At 29.3% G+C, this 17,490-nt stretch overlaps 1 protein-coding gene across 4 annotated transcripts in view; it reads left to right on the plus strand.

Moving 5' to 3' along the window:
• stac (C2 and C2B_Munc13-like domain-containing protein staccato) overlaps positions 1 to 17,490 on the plus strand; it is a 352,276-nt gene that overhangs the window by 248,305 nt on the left and 86,481 nt on the right. For 3 of the 4 annotated variants that reach the window (XM_075366199.1, XM_075366200.1, XM_075366202.1), the window contains exons 2-3: positions 1,218 to 1,428; positions 13,545 to 13,652. In XM_075366199.1, coding sequence (XP_075222314.1) covers positions 1,218 to 1,428; positions 13,545 to 13,652 — 319 coding nt within the window. The remainder of the gene's footprint in view (positions 1 to 1,217; positions 1,429 to 13,544; positions 13,653 to 17,490) is intronic. The other variant, XM_075366201.1, reaches the window with a different exon arrangement.

The following is a 17,490-nucleotide window of genomic DNA, read 5'->3' on the forward strand; positions in this document are numbered from 1 at the left end:
TTTTTATTATTTTTTATCTAATTTTTATTAACGAACTTACTGTTTGTTCTTTATTTCTTTTATAAAAACGATTCACCAAACGAGTAACATGTCTCTTTTCTATAAGGATCCTAAAGGTTAGCTTATACGTTTAAACAATATTATCAAATCTTTACTAGTAAGAATTTATATGATGTACAGACTCTAAAATATTAAAATAACACATGTTTCAATTTAAATAAAATTACGATCCACGAAGTAGTGAGAACCCCAAACTCATACTTGCTTATAAATAATCTTTTTTATAAAAAAAAAGTACAATCACTTATTTTGTAAATAAATTCAGAGGTAAATTTGTGTTTTAAAAAAGCGTGGTTGTATGCGTGAACAATGTTCAATATAGATATTAAATATCATGAGAAATACTTGACGGGATGTGTTTTTATTTCATTTTTATCATAATGTTGTATTTGAAACTGAATTGTAAATAAGTCACTGAATTTTGTGGAGCATCATTAACATACTCGACCTCAGAAACATCGCTGAGTACCATATGATGTGCAGACGTTTTATTTACATAAATGCCAAGGAATAAAGCTGTCAATACCTAGATTTGCCTGTTTTAAGTTATATTAATAGATGGTTGAACTTGTCATCACAAAATCAGCTGATTTTCAAAGTTGAAAGTTTTAAGGTTTCAGTCCTTGTAAAGACAGTTATTTTTATATGGATTTGAATGCTAGACTATGAATATCGGTATTCTTTGCCGGTTGGATTTCAATTAACTACACGTCTCAGGTGTGGTTGATCTAAGTCTGTTCTAGACTACATGTTTAACGGTACATTTATACTTACATTGCACTACATCTGTTCAGAAACTTTAACATGCTTGCCATTATTACTTTGCCTTTGAGTGAAAGCTGATTTTTACCGTTAATACTGGTACATTTTTCTCTTATTTGTTGTCCAAGAAATGAACAGTTGTTTTTAATTGCTTTAAAGTTTGTTCAACCACTAAAGAAAAATCATCACCATCTTAGAAAACCTGAAATATCAAAATATTAATCAATTCACTAAAAGTATTTTAGTAAGACTTTTCAATGAATAATTTTTGTATAAATAAAAAATGTAGCATTTTAATTTTATAATAAAATTAACGATTTATTTACTTTTTTAATATAAAAAATGTTAATTATATTTTTGATTTAAATGTAATTCTGTACACCTTTTGTTTTCAGAGTTCATGAATTAGATGGCGGATTTTTTGAAAAATTTGGAACACTTTTAAAAGAGGAGGGTGCTGAAGATCAAAATGAAATAACTGAAGAAGATATTAATGAAGAACCAGCAGTAGTAGAGACACCCGAAGAACCAGTAACCCCTGAAGAAGAAGAAGAAGAAGAAGTGGGCGATAAAGGCGAAATTATTAGTAATGCAGTCGGATGCAATGTAAGTGTAACTTTTATTTATGAATTTTTTCCACTGGTTTGTTGTTTGCTTGGCATGCTTATTTTCAATTCTGGAACAATTTTTTTAAACTTAATAAATAAGCTACATATATAAGCTTTAATATTTTTCTTTCTTTCTTTCTTTCTTTTATTCCTTCTTTCTTTTAATTCCGTGCTAGGTTTACTTTGGGAACTACAAGTGGAATAATTTCAAGTTAATTTCTTTACTAAGCCGAATGTAGTATTATACATCAGTACGACGAGCCCGTAGAAATTCAGTTGTGATTCTGATATTGTTTCTGTTAGTGAAACTTTTATTATATACAGTAGTGGGACTAATCGTACATTTATCATCATTGCTCATTGTGTTAAGATGTTAATGATGGTGTCTCTTCTACACTTTACGTTTATCCAATCATAAAATGAATGAGAAGGTAAAGTAAAACAACGAATTAATATAACCCTTTCTATCAAGAAATAATTCATTATTTAAAATTTCTACGCAGTAGGAACAATCCTATTATTATGTATAATAATTTAGGTGTTTTAATATATGATTTACCTACGTGTATTACATATATGTAAGTTATAAAATTGGTTTTGTAGTTTTGTAGTATTGTTACACGATCTTAAAAAAAAATCGTACCAAAGTGTATTTATATTGAACAAGCAGACCCGGCAATGCTTCGCTATTACTATATATATATATATATATATATATATATATATATATATATATAGAGAGAGAGAGAGAGAGAGAGAGAGTTTAAATGAACACAATTGAAAATTTGATAAAAAATTTAAAAAACTGAATTTCACAAATTTTACCTTTCACTTATCCTCCTTCCTGTTTTCCCTTTCCAACTTCTCCCTTTCACCCTTCTCCCTCCTCCTCTCACAGTTTCCTTTTGACTTTTTCCCGTTTTCCTCTTTTCTCTTTCCACCTTTTCCCCGTTTTCCATTTTGCTCTTTCTCCCTTTTGTCGGTCCATTTGTTTTTTGATCTTTAGCGAACACACATACGAACATGCCTTATATATATATAGAAAAAAGTCTGTTTGTATATTTGTTTGTTTGTTTCGTAAATATCTCGATACCGGCCCCACCTTGCGGGTATTATTTTTGCAAAAATATTTCTTTTCACGTAACTAATATTCATAAATGTCCTGAATATGAACCAAGTCTTAAATATAATTTTTCTAAATATCTCAACCCCAGCGCCATCTAGCGGGTCTATTCACGAACGGAAGGAAATTATTTGAATCGGCACAAATGGCTAAGAGCAACAAAACGATATCAATACAGTCTTTCAGATTTATTCCTACATCGTAATCCTAAATAGATAAAATATCACTTTCCTTTTAGAATGGCTAAATTAAATTTTGTAGTAAATTGAATTACAAAAGATTTTTTTTGGAAAAAAGTAACTTTTTTTCTTTCTACAATTAATAAAAGAATAAGGAAAGCATAAACGCAGATGTTATTTAATACATCTCATCAAATCAAAGGTCTAGGACCTTTGATGCCGGGAAAGTAAACATAACTTTCAGATTATTTTAAAGATTTTAAATTAAAAATTAATACATCAAAAACGAAGGCGTTTAGGGTAAGACCATTAAAAATAAATGCCTAAGGGCTGGTGTAGTGTTAAACTCGTAGTCGCAAATACGTTGTTTAACAGCTGATTTCGAAGTCGAAGGTTCTGAGGTTTAAAATACTAGTAAAAGTTAGCTGCTTTTATACGGATTTGAATGTAGACGGTGGGTACCGGTACACTTTAGTGGTTGGGGTTCGATTAACCACTAATTTCAGGAATGGTCGGCCTGAGTCTTTACAAGATTACATCTCATTTGCATTCCATACATATCATCCTTATCTCATTGCATTGTAGGGGGAGGTTGCTTATTGTTCACTAGTTGAACAGATTGCAACGTACACACTACGAATAAATAAATAGAAATTACTTCCGGAGAAATATGAAGTTTACAATTGGTTAAATAATTGAATTAATGAGTACAATTTAACTCTCCGAGCATTTTGGTGCGAGAAATATTAATCTGTAAATAAAATTAAATGATTGACGGGAATTGTCTTGAATATATTTGCGCACGAGTTCAGTAACAAGATAATTTGTGTTTACACAGTAAAAGTAATAAATGAATCTTAGTTTTCTTTATCAAATATGTAATTATCAATAATTTAATATAATGTACAAGTATTTAACCACCGAACAAAACATTGTTTATCAAAATATATAATTAGCTTACGAGATGAAATTTGTTTTTCCAACCTAATTATTCTATTTAAAGAAATATTTTTCAATTCGGTAAATATGTTTTAATAAAATAAACAAGACAAGTGTACCAAATAAATGTAAAGTAACTCCTATCCATTTAATTTATCTTTGGCTTTAATATTAAACATATTAGTTAAATAAAGATAAATAATTAATTTAAACTTACCGGGTTGGTCTTGTGGCGAACGCGTCTTCGCAAATAAGCTGATTTCGAAGTCGAGAGTTTCAACGTTCAAATCCTAGTAAAGGCAGTTAATTTTATACGGATTTGAATACTAGAACGTGGATACCGGTGTTCTTTGGTGGTTGGGTTTCAATTAATCACACATCTCAGAAATAGTCGACTTGAGACTGTGCAAGATTACACTTCTCTTTCACTCATACATATCATCGTCTTAAGTAATACCTGACGGTGATTCCCGAAGGCTAAACAAGAAAAAATTAATTAATTTGAGATATTAATTTGAAAAAAATAAATTCTATATAAAGCATTTATGTTGAATAGTCTTTCTTTGAAATATAAGAAAAGCAATTAAAATAAATAAGTTTATTCATTCATTTATTTAATTACAATTAAATAAAAGTTTGTACATGAGTTTGTATTTTTATAGGGCGTAACCGTAAAATAAAAATCAATAATGAATAAAATTAAAAACATAAATAAAAAATTCAAATTTTATCTAGTTGTCTGTTTAACCTTTATTTAAAAACATTTGAAGCACGCTATCAGTTTAAATAATTGATTCTGCTTCGTTTTGTTATAGAGACTATCTATTTTTTCCTTCAGTTTTGTAGCTCTAGAATCGTAAAACAAAATATTTCAGTTTATCATGGAAGATATCATTTACAGAATCACGAAAATATAAATTTTAATTAATTAGAAGGCTTACTGTTCTTTAATAGTATATATATACAATTTTTTCTCGAATTATCATAAATTTTGTATTTAAATTTCTATTTTTCATAACTAGCTTTCGTTCATATCCAAAATACCTCTGCTCTTTTCATTTTTTATTGCTTTCATTTAAGTTCTTTTTTTCTGGAGTTAACCTGATTTTTTTTTTTAATTACAGTATAATATACTGTACAAAAAAGCTTCACAGCTTTTATAAATTTCATAGTTTGGTGTATTGCCAGTTGGTTATTTTCATGGTCTTCCGTGATGTTGCCTTTCATCCGGTAACTAGATCTGAGGTTGCTGTGGAGATTGCAGTGATTTACTGTAAGTGGGCCCCCCACAAGAGGAGATAGGCTATTTTAATCGTTAGAGAAGGGTGGATGAAGTTACCGTATGTCTAATTGTTAACCTGGTGATACAAACCTACTCACGTCGACTAGACTCTCCCCACGCATTGGATTCTGTTTGATTGCGTTTAGTTTTGTTTGCCTGCTAGTCGAAGTCTTCTACCACGAAGAGAGAATGATGGTTGCGGTAGCAGTCATCGCATCTTCGGGTCTTACTGCAATCTCTACGACTGATGACTTGTTTTCAGCAATCCTAGCGGCAGTATCTTTTTCCTCATTGCCTGGAATGCCTATATGGTCAGGGCTCCAGATGAAAGTGAATGAGATTTGGTGCCCTAGTTTGTGAAACGTGGAACAAATCAATTATTCCAATTAATGGGTCTGTTATCTAAAGCGGGATAGTCAAATTTTTTTTGTTAAAGCGATGAAGGGATCCATTTACGGTCGCCAAGGCAGTGTCGGGCTCGCTAACAGGTTCCGCAAGATGTTATTAAGTGAGTATATGTTCCTGCGCACTATCGACTAAACCTCCAGCCTTGGCTAACCACCCTTCCTGGAAATCGCTTATGTGGCATTACTTCAAAGGTGGAAACTCCCACACCCACAATCGATCATCGCAAGCACGCGGGATAATAAGCTCTGAGAATCTGTATAGATAACAAATCTTTCAATACCACGGGTTTCCTATAGCACAACGCTTTCAACACAGCATACATTTCAGCAGTGTACAGTCTCGTCTCCCTTGGAAGTATCTATATATGGGAAATCTCATACATGGTCACAATGGCGCACCTTCCTCAGCTTTCTGTTTTCGACTTATTATTATCAATATTATTTCGCACGAGTAGGTGCTTATTAAATCGCTTAATTAAGTACAGGAGTAACTGGAAAGGAAACACAATATATTTTTTTCGGCCTGCTTGTTACTAGACAAAAATGTGTCTTTTCTTAAAAAATTTAAGGTTTGCTATTTTAGTACAGTTTCAAAAGTGAAGTTGTCATTAAAATCTCACAATAAAATTATCCTGTTTGAACATTTTTAAGAACTAGAAAAGTATTTATGTAAAAAAAAAACATAATAGTAATAACGATAAATAAAAAAGTTTAGTGATAATCTACAAGAAAAAATTACTTAAAAAATTTATTCTTTTTTTACATAGGAAATGGAAATGAAATTTTAAGAGGATTTTTTCTATTTAATATGCAATATGTAGTTTGTTTTTATAAGATGATAAATTGATTTAATAGTAGAATCAAGCAATATAATTTCATTTTGATGCTAATTTATCAAACATCAACCTTGTCATCATTATTGAATATCCCAACATACAACTTCTGCCTAAAATTTCAAAAAGACATGAGTTTTCATGGTTCAAAATATTATCTGTCAAACAGGTTCTTTTTTTTGGTAAATTTATTTCTTGACAACCAATATTTGGTAAATTAAAAATGCGACTTTTTGTTTACGTTTCCATTTATGAATATGCGACCATTGATTAGAGAAAAAAATCTGATGTGGGTACCATATAACTTACTTGGTACGCCTAATAAATTACATTTACACATTTTTTGAAAATGAAAAGTAATAAAATTTTATTTCATTAATAACCTCTGATATATTTTTTTAACTTTTATTTTTGAATTATTATATATTGTAAAAGTTTTTTTACAATCAGAGGTTAATAATTACTAATAAATCAGTCAATATATTTAAATTAAAAAAAAGGAGATTTAGTCGGAACCTATGTGTCTTTCCCTTGTAAGATCCAAATATTTCATTAATTAAAATTTTATTTGGTTATAACTCTGGAACCAATGAAAATAAGTACTACTTATGATATATCGTTGAAAAGCTCTCGATGAAAGCTTATTACTGCAGTAAAAAAAATCCAAAATCCAAATCTTTTTAGATTTTGGGCTTTTTTGAACACTTTTGGTTCAGTCAATTGCAATCAAAAGGGGAGGTGCAACACTAGATGTTAGAACAGTCCTAAATCCAAAATTTCAACATCTTACCGCTAATCGTCTTTGAGTTATGCGAGATACGTACAGACATCACGCCGAAACTAGTCAAATTGGATTCAGTGGTGGTCAAAATGGATATTTCCGTTGAAATTGTAAAACCCAAATTTTTCGCCATCACAATATTTTGGTTCGTACAAGGAAGTATTAAAACGGTACCAACTTGTATCGAATTAAAATATATAACTTTTTTTAATTATACAGCACAATATTAAGGTCTACAAGAAAGGGGATTTCTTAGAGTCAATAAGACCTTCAAATAATGCTTTGGTTATCAGATTTAAAAATTACCTAAGATTGTCTTTCGACTAATTTTTTGCAATTTAAATTAGTTGTTAAAAAAATCAGTATTTTTTAGTTTATGGGTTTTTAATACCAATAAGATAAATCTAAATTTTCTATGTACTCATTTTATCTATTAATTTTGTACTTTGAAATCTTGCTCTGATACTTTTTTTCCAAGGTTTTCTTTTATTCGCCCAACTACTTATGAAGCGGCTAATTTTTGTTTTGCGAGGAATAACAGATTTAACATTTCCGACGTCATCTATATAATGTATAATTACGTTCTAAGCTCAATAACATGTCTGTTTATTTCATTACTGAAATAATACGTTTTTTTAATTGCAGTACCATTCCATTCTTTCTTATGACTGTGATACACGATAAGGTGTATCACAGTGATAAGTGTATCTTAGTGTAAAAGATAAGTGTATCTTTTACACTAAGATGTAAAAGACGCTGGTCAAAATAACTTCCACTGAAAGTAATGATGCTCAATTTACAATCAGTCCCTGTTAAATAGATAATATAATTATCTATTTATAGATAATTATAAGTCGAATATCACCTGCATTTCTGTTGGCTTAGATTCCTGATATGCAACTTTACAGTCGCCTAACTGAAGAAAACAAAGTGAAATTACTTCCACCATTCTGTTTTAAGCCTACCATCATGGGATGCTTGTTATTCTTAAGAATGGATTTTTAGAATTTTTTTTGGACGCATGTGTCAACTCGCCTACAACTGTTATGTTACTTTAAATAAATATAAAAATACTGTGCTCCAAAGGGTTTAGATTACTCTTTTAATCTTTAAATCTCACTCACGCAATCAGAATGACTGGGTATTACAATTTTTTTTTCTTTTAGAATCCATTATCAAATTTTTTTAATGGTGAATTAATTCATTAATTCACAAAAGCTTTTGGAGCTTGAAAAAGGGAATATGGAAATGAAATTTTGAAACGTATGAAAAATGCTCTCTGACCGGGATTCAAACCTGGGACCCCTGAAAGAAAGAAGCTACCGCTCCACCGTAGTTTAAGTAATTTATTTTTTTATTTTAGTATTTATTTTCTCAATAAAGAACCATTCTAGTTATGAAAAAATTTGTATTTCTTTTTTTTGTAAGCATCATATTTCCTTACAAACTTTCAGACAGGATAATTTTCATGCCAGAATATTTTCATAACTGTGATACATAATACATTTCGTTCAATCACATTTGAAAATAAACGTTTTTTTGAATACAAATTTTTCGAGAACTTTTCTATTTATTAACATTTACATTTCAAAAAGTAATTTTCTTTAATTATTTCTTTTGTAAAAAAAAAGATGATGTTAGTCATTATTTTTTATGTATTTATTATGGGCATTACTAATATTATCTAATCTCATTTAACGATAATTGCTTTGGCTTATGGTTATTATGCACTTTATTACTTACTACTTACTAATTGTTTGTATTAAGCATGTTCTTTAACTCATAATTATAACTTGTATAACAGTTTACAGGAATTTAAATTTTACGTTAGGAAAATACTTGGTATAGCTGCACTTCAATATAATTTATTAGTCATGTACTTATCCCCATGTCTTATTTTATTAATTGATTTTGAAAATATGATATAGAAATTGAATTATATTCAAAAAATTGTTCTTTACTTATATTTATATATATAAAAAAAGTAAGATTTATTATAACTGTCAAATTAAAAAAAAACAAATTATCAGGTTGTTATTAACAGATTTTTCTAGTTACTGTGTCCTGCAGATTCATATTAATGCAATGCACAAATACTGTAATGATTACAAAGTGTCTACAATGATTTGATTAAAGTAATTAACGTTTGTTTTTTTGTGTGTACATGATTTTATATTATTTTTAAACATCTGCAACTCAGTTTTTGATAGAGAGTTTACTATACAAAGTTTGTCATCTCGATATTTGGATGGTGTTGGAATCGGGTGGGGCAACAATTTACTTTTTTGTTTCACCGTTCGTTATGTATTTTATCCGATACCCGGACCCTTACGTCTTACGTGATGGGCGTCGGAATATTACCCGGTATTTATTTATTTCTTTTGATGTAAAAAAATATTTATTTTTCCTATTAGCCGGCACTAAAAACACGTGGTGTTTTTATAAAGATAGACAGACAATATTTATAGCACTTTTATTATAATTTACTGTTCACTTGACACTATTTCTATTTTTGTAAATACACTACGTATTAATGCATATGTTCTATTATTAAACTAATTCGAGTTAATACAAAGGTATTGTTACTTTTGTTGGTCGTCTTGCTCCATTAATTGTATAAAACGTTATACAGTAGGTTTATACCATAGTTAACATATAAATATTCAGTTTATAACCAACTTTTTTTTTATATTTAATAACTTTTATGAGTATGTACCTAAAATTATTATTATTATTAGTAACTTATGCAAAATATTTCACCAAAATCTTTGTTTAATGCATGTTTTTCTTCTTTTTTTAATATGTATATATTTTGGAATTTTTTTCTTAGATCTTGAACTGTTTTACTTATATTAGTAATGAATTAGAAAATTTTCCTTTTGCTACGTTTACTATTATAACTAAAATATACGTTACCTATTCAGCATTTACAATATCTTATTTGAAATAAAATTGCAAAGAGAAAAATTAAACGTGTAAGCAAATGTAAAAATCTACAAATAGTTGTACATTTAAATTGCTTAATTATCATTATTATTAGATATAGAGGAATTATTAATAGTATATATTTTAATACAAAAAAAAACTTAAAAGAAATTACTAAACATTAAAGAAATATTAACAATAAACAGAAAAACATAAAACAAAACTTATTTATTTTTCGTTCGCTTGATTACAAATCATACAAGCAAAAAAATGATGATTCGTAAACTGAGTCTGCAATTTTAAATTGTGATAGAAAATATTCTCATTTTTATAAAATTAAAAATAAAATCCTAAAAAGGATTGTAACAATTAATGATTTATTCCATGCTGAAAATTTATTGGATAAAATTCTACGATTCTTAATGAAATTACGATAATTGTGCTTCTATTGGGTTGAATGGTTAAATTGATTTTGGTGATCAGTTTATTCCAGTCCAGTGGCGGCTCGCGTATAGGCACTGTGGAGCTGCAGCACCCCTTACTTTCACTTTATATTATCGGTATCATAAAATGTAATGAGCTTATTACATATCATTAAAATCCTTAAGCTTAATGTCCATAGCCATACCCCGTTTAGGAAAAAGATACGAGTACAAAAAATGTTGTATGGAACTGTGCTTTTCACAGTTCCATCGGCGTGATTTTTAGCTTTTGTGCGCATGCGCACATTGGAAGCTGCACGCGAGGCTGCGAGGGAGAAAGCACTGCCGCTCCCTCAGTGCCGATCCTGGCGTGCTGGTGGAAAGTAGTTATTTTACTCCACGTGTTCCTTGTTCGTTCCCTTTTCTAGTTTAGTCGGTGGAAGGAATGTGAAAGTAGTTTAATTGTTTTGTGAGTAGTGATCAGAAGTTGCAAGGGCTCTTTGATTGCCAAATCTGTCTAAAAACACACTGGAGAGGCGAAAGAGAAGGTAATTAATTAGTAAAAACTAATTATGTATTTGTTTCTACGTACATTGAAATTTAAATCAAGCACCACTGGACTATGGTGTTTTTAAGCGGAAAGTTTAGTAAGTTATCAACTAATAATACTAAAAACTATTATGTGTATTGACATTTTATTATTTATTCGGTTAAACCGAATACGGGTTTTAGGAACAATGTGCTTAAAAACTTTGTACCATATTCTTATGTGAAAAAGTGTAGAATTAGATTATTATTATTATTATTATTTTGCCGGCCTCCGTGGCGCGAGTGGTAGCATCTCGTCCTTTCATCCGAATGTTCCGGGTTCGAATCCCGGTCAGGCATGGCATTTTCACACATGCTACAAATCATTCCTCTCATTCTCTGAAGTAAATACCTAATAGTGGTCTCAGAGGTTAAACAAAAAAAAAAAATAGTTTCTATTTAATTCATTTTTTTAAGTTCTTTTATTTTACAGAAAATTTTATGGCCTTCGAAAGGCCCAGAAAAAAATTTTCTGGAGCAGTATCCCCCACTAAGCTACGAGCCGCCACTGTTTCACTCTCAATTGAGGGGGATAAACTTGGATAGATAATCGAATAGCGCTAACATTTTCAAGTTTTATCTTATGTAATTAAAAGAACATTATGATCTGTAAAAAAAAAGTAATTGTTAATTTTTATTATTAGTATTTGTTATAAATTTCTTTTTATCTGTTTCTTTACTTTGAGTTCTCTTTTTGTGTATAGTTTTTCTTTTACTATCTCATTATATACTGATGGTAATCATTCAACCAACAAAATGCTCGCCTAATTTTGGATTTTCATTTTTTATGAATGTTTGTTAAGAGCTTTTTCTCTTTGTGATTTTATTTCAACTACTTGAAGTACAGCTTTTATGAATTTAATCAATTATTAATTTATATTTATAGTAATTTTATTGAAGATATCCCAGATGGTTTGATTTCAAGGAATAATTTATGTTTTCATAAGTGATTTAGTTTTAACCTGTCTTTCGCAACAGGAAATTTAAAGGAAAATTGAAAAAAAAATTATTTTTTACTTTTTATTCCATATATTTTTAAATATTTACTTATTAAAATTTTATTTAAAAAAAAGTAAATTACAAAGAAACAGAAAGATCATTTTAACACTAAACAGCTGATTATGTAACATTATGTTTTAATTTTGCAAAACTTTGCCGGCCTCCGTGGCACGAGTGGTAGTGTCTCGGCCTTTCATCCGGAGGTCCCGGGTTCGAATCCCGGTCAGGCATGGCATTTTCACACACGATACAAATCACTCATCTCATCCTCTGAAGAATGCCTAAAAGTGAATTCGAAGGTTAAACCTCCTTTTTTATATATAGTGTCTTATTTGATTTAAAAGTTCTTAATATTTATTCACTTGGGGAACATGAAACAGTCCTAATTTTATAATTTAAAAATTTGAACAAATATTCATTTTTTGGTCTGTCATTGAAAATACTCAAAGTCTGTTTTCGATAAACCCTTATTAATTGAAGGGTAATGATTTTTTGCTAAATTACAGAAAAACCAATTTTGTTATTAGTAAATTAACAAAAAAAAAAACGGACTTAGATGTGTTGATAAAACGACTGCAGAATAAAAAGTGAAGTTAAGTAACATTATAAGTAGATGGATCGACGGCTATTTATTTACATTATGTCCTACTAGAATCCTTTACTTATAATAGATTGGCATCAGTAAGACCATTCGAGAATTAAAATCCTACCAAATCTCTTCCATCTAAGTCCATAAAAATCTGCTAATAACGGGCGTAAAAGAAAAAAAAAAAATAATGGAATATTTTTGTACGATGTAAGATAACCCAATTTCTTATCTCCTCAGTTAATTAGGAATTTTTTAGTTACGTACATTTTTAGCAGCTATAATTATGTTTACTTGTTCGTGAAATGTTTTCTTACATAAACATTTGATATGGGCTAAAGTTTAGATCTGATAAACCAATTTAAGCTGTGATTTTTATTATATTCGCGTATTGTATAAATATTGTCTAATTTGAGATAATTATACTTTGATTAAACATTTTGTAAAATAATCACTGTCAGTAATATTGATTGATTATAAATACCTTAAATTATGCTGATGATTTTCATTTAAGTACAATTAAAGATAATAGTAATTATTTTTAAATTAATTTTCTGTCCTGATGCGTTACAGGATATCTGTGTAAATCATATGTATGATGTAAATCACTTCTAAGATCAGTTGATTAGTGTATTTTAGAATTAAAATTAAAGTAATACTAGGATATCTTCGTAAGAAAAACTATTGGTAAACATGAAACAGAACCTTTTTTTCATTTATGATCAAAAAAGGTTTTAACGGACATTTATAACATATCATTATTTATTTTATCGTTTTAACGGAAATACAGGTTTTGTACTGAGGATGTGTACAACTAGAAAACGAAATTACGCTCCAGTAATTAAAAAAAAAAAAAAAATTGTAACATATTTAAACATTAAACAAATATTTTGTTAATTCAGTAAAACTTTTTGTAAAATATTATTACAATATAAATTTTATAATAATTAAAGTAAATTTTCATTTTATAAACAAAAATTCTAAATTTTATTTTATTTTCTCATGATTTTCATGCACACTTAAAATGAAATATTGGATTTGGATTTAAAGAATGTAGCTAAAATTTTAATTGATGCAAGTAGAAATAAGGAAAAGTGGAAGAGGAATTTGGTGAAATTGTACACTATTAAAAATTTTAGAGAATTCGCTACAAATGCCGTGAGTATTAATTTCATTTGTATTTATTTAGATTATTATTATTTGTTTTATAAATTCATAGCAATATATTTGTTAAACCGGGATCGATCCCAAAATACAATAGAATTTGTGGGAAAGTACACTGATAAAATGAGAGTCAACCTATATCATTTTAAGGATATAGTACCGATTGATTTTAGAACGAGGAAATAAGTTTCAACCGATTGGTAATCGAGATAAATAAGAAAGAGTTTTACTACTTAGTCTTTAAATTAAGTTCCGCCGATGATATTTTTATTTTGACTGAAACCAAATATGAGTTAGAAAACGTTCTATGGGGGTTTATTGGTTGAAGAGAAATTCAGTTTGAAAATTGAAGATAGTAAAATGTCATGTTAAGAATAATAATGAGGAATTAATATTTAATTTTTCATTGTTTTATCCTAAAGGTATTTTATTTCCCATTATTCTAGAATATAAGGAACATAATTTACTGAAAATGGGAAAACTCTGTTATTTTGGGAGTAAAATTACAATGGATATACGTAGTCAATTATATAAAGGAGATTAGTTCGATTAAGGAAAGTTTTCAATCAAAAAAGAAATATGCTAGTTTCAAATGTAGTTGTAAGAATTGTAAAGAAATTTTTGAAAGCACATTGTGGAATATGAAGTGTAGTACTCTATATGAATGAAATATGGAAAATAGAAAAAAAATCAAAAAGGAAAAAATAGAGGCCTTTTGTTGAACATTGTTCAAAATTACGTGCATAAATAGAATATAAAATGAAGATGTTCTTAGACAGGTAAGAAAGTAGAAAAATTTGTGGTAGAATTTCTGAGACGAGCTACGTTGGTTTGACATTTTAGTATATTCAGGTTTAGTTAATTTCGATGTGTAGAAGGTAAAAACTGTAGTTGAAGATAAAGAGTGGAATGTATTATATTAAGTAATGAATATACAAGAACAAGTAATGAAGGATATAGTCCTGCATTTGACAGTCCAGAGTTTAATGCTGGGAGAAATGAAATGCTGGGATGGACTTGAAACGTTGTTGCCGGACTGAACATTAGTAATATCTCTGTCACTCTTAATAGTGAAAACAGCAGGCAGAGAGCAGTTTCACAAGTAGACAGGCTCTGTGTTAAGTAATGAATGCGCGAGCGCAAGGATTGGTTGTTGCTTGCGATGAGTGGTAATGGTGGCTTATAAACAGAGCCAATCCATTGGGCTAGCCTCCTTCCTTACCGCCTAAATCTGTTTTTTTTTCTGTTTAGCCTTCGGAACCACCTTAAGGTAGTACTTCAAACTATGAATGAGGATGACATGTATGAGTTGTAGTCGTGTACAATCTCAGGTTGATCATTCCTAACCACCAAAGAACATCGGTATTCACAATTAAGTATTCAAATACGTTAAAAAGTAACGCCTTTATTAGGATTTCAACTTTAGAACTCTTGACTTCGAAATCAGCCATTTACGATGAGTTCACCACTAGACCAAACCGGTGAGTTTACCCCTAAATCTACCGTTCAACTCTGAAATATTTAGAAATACGAAATATTAAACATGTTTAAAGATGATCACATAACAGAAATGAACGAAAAATGTTATTAAATCCTCTATTTATGGTTGGTTTGGAAAAAACTCTTTAAATTCTATAAACTAGTCATTTTTATACCTGATGTAATGGACTGCAACAAAAAATAGAAATCTTTACAATGTAATCTTTTTTTTTTTTAATTAACCTTAATTCAAGTAATGGTCCATGTTAAGTCGACCGTCAATAAGAAATTTATATAGAACTTCGTAACAAAATTAGTTATTTTTTAAAAAAGAGATAAATACGCAATAAAACCTATCTGAAAGTAGACAGAGTGATAAAATTTACTGACTACAAGATTTTAAGAACACATTACGTAGATCGTATGTTTATATAGTATGAGAGAACATAATCGTGATGAAATACAGTTTGTTTCTGATAACAGTTTTTTTGAATTTTATGGTTTGCTTTACGGCTTTTCTACGTATAATTCAAATTCTGTAAAAATAAAGTGAATACATTTTTACGTTGAAAATTATTGAATTTAAAAATTTATTGATACGTTTTGTAAAATAAAATATTTATGTAATTTGAATCAAAATTGAAGTAAATAATTTGACGATATGAAATATTACAATCGACCAGATGTTTATTTGTGCAGACCTTGGCATATACTTGCTAAGATAGTTTTAATTTTACGTATCTTTCAATTGGATTCGATGTTTTGTTTAGCCAAAATTCACGCAGAGGAAAATATTTAAAGGAAGGGAAAAGGATCATTAAGAAAGCGAAGATGTGCAGGTAGATAAGGTTAAAAATAAGTTATTACTCTACCTAGCTAGAGAAGTACTGCGAACGAATAAATTATGTTTAGCGAGATTGAAAGTTTATCTGATTTCTTTCTCTATTTATTATCTTTTTTCCGACAGTCACTATAACGACGGGGGTCTATGATTTTTAAACCATAAAAAATTTATTTTTTTATTTTTTCTTACACTCATAAAATGTTTAATATTCTTTAATCCCAAGGGACTATGAATTTTTTTGCCTATAAATTTTGGATAAACTGAACGATTTCAGGGTAATTTTCTCAAAATTATTTTTTTTTTTTAGTTTTTAGATATTTATTAATATTCAATATTACAATATTGTGTTCCGTTCTTTAATTCGTTTTTGATTTCTAAATTGATTTCTGATGACAGCTCCTTTGCCAATATTGTGGCCAGCGAGTGCTGTTCATCATCAGCAAGCATTCTTTCGCGCACGTGCGTAAACCATAACTCATATGTACCAACATTTTTCGGCGTCCGGTATTTTTAAATTGAAAATGTTTGTTATTAAAATGTTCTCTTTAGAAAGCTATAGCATATTTTCAAACAAAGAATCTTTATGCCATCATTTCTATGGAAATTTTATTAAAATAGTTTCTTTCACCTGTGATTTTATTACCGGTACTTTATGAGTAATGGAATTTTTGTTTTATTTTTGATTGTCACTTCGTATTATTTATGAGTGTAAAGGCCTCGTACTTTCTTATTTCGTGTTTTGAAGTACGTATATATTTAGCACATACGTTTGTAGTTGCCCATGTGTACCGAGTAGCTAATTTACCGAGAAAAGAAAACAGTATTAAACGAATGGAATGATCTTTATTGGACAACGTATATAATATACTTTCTTAGCTTGATCCCTTATAGTATTTATTATCTCAGTAATTTATTATATGATTTATTGAATAAATATTTCTATCTTATTTATTTTTGGAACGTTTTACGGTGTCCAGGTCGTGTAAAATTAACCCACCGGGTTGGTCTAGTGGTGAACGCGTCTTCCCAAATCAGCTGATTTGGAAGCCGAGAGTTCCAGCGTTCAAGTCCTAGTAAAGCCAGTTATTTTTACATGGATTTGAATGCTAGATCGTGGATACCGGTGTTCTTTGGTGGTTGGGTTTCAATTAACCACACATCTCAGGATTGGTCGAACTGAGAATGTACAAGAGACTTACACTTCATTTACACTCATACATTTCATCTCCTCATTCATCCTCTGAAGTATTATCTTAAACGGTAGTTACCGGAGGCTAAACAGGCAAAAGAAGAAGAAAAGAAGAAGGTCGTGTAAAATTAAAAAAAAAATTCAAATTTTTTGAAATTAAATTACCTTAAGCTAGGCTGCGTTATAAATATAATGTTATTATCTAAATCTACATACTGATAACGAAACCATAGATATACCATAAAACCATAATATACGATACTATACTGTATAGTCTTAAATACATAGTATCTGTAAAAAGTAACGATAATTTTGATTAT

Source organism: Lycorma delicatula, chromosome 5, assembly GCF_047948215.1.
Source record: "Lycorma delicatula isolate Av1 chromosome 5, ASM4794821v1, whole genome shotgun sequence".
Lineage (NCBI taxonomy): Eukaryota > Metazoa > Arthropoda > Insecta > Hemiptera > Fulgoridae > Lycorma > Lycorma delicatula.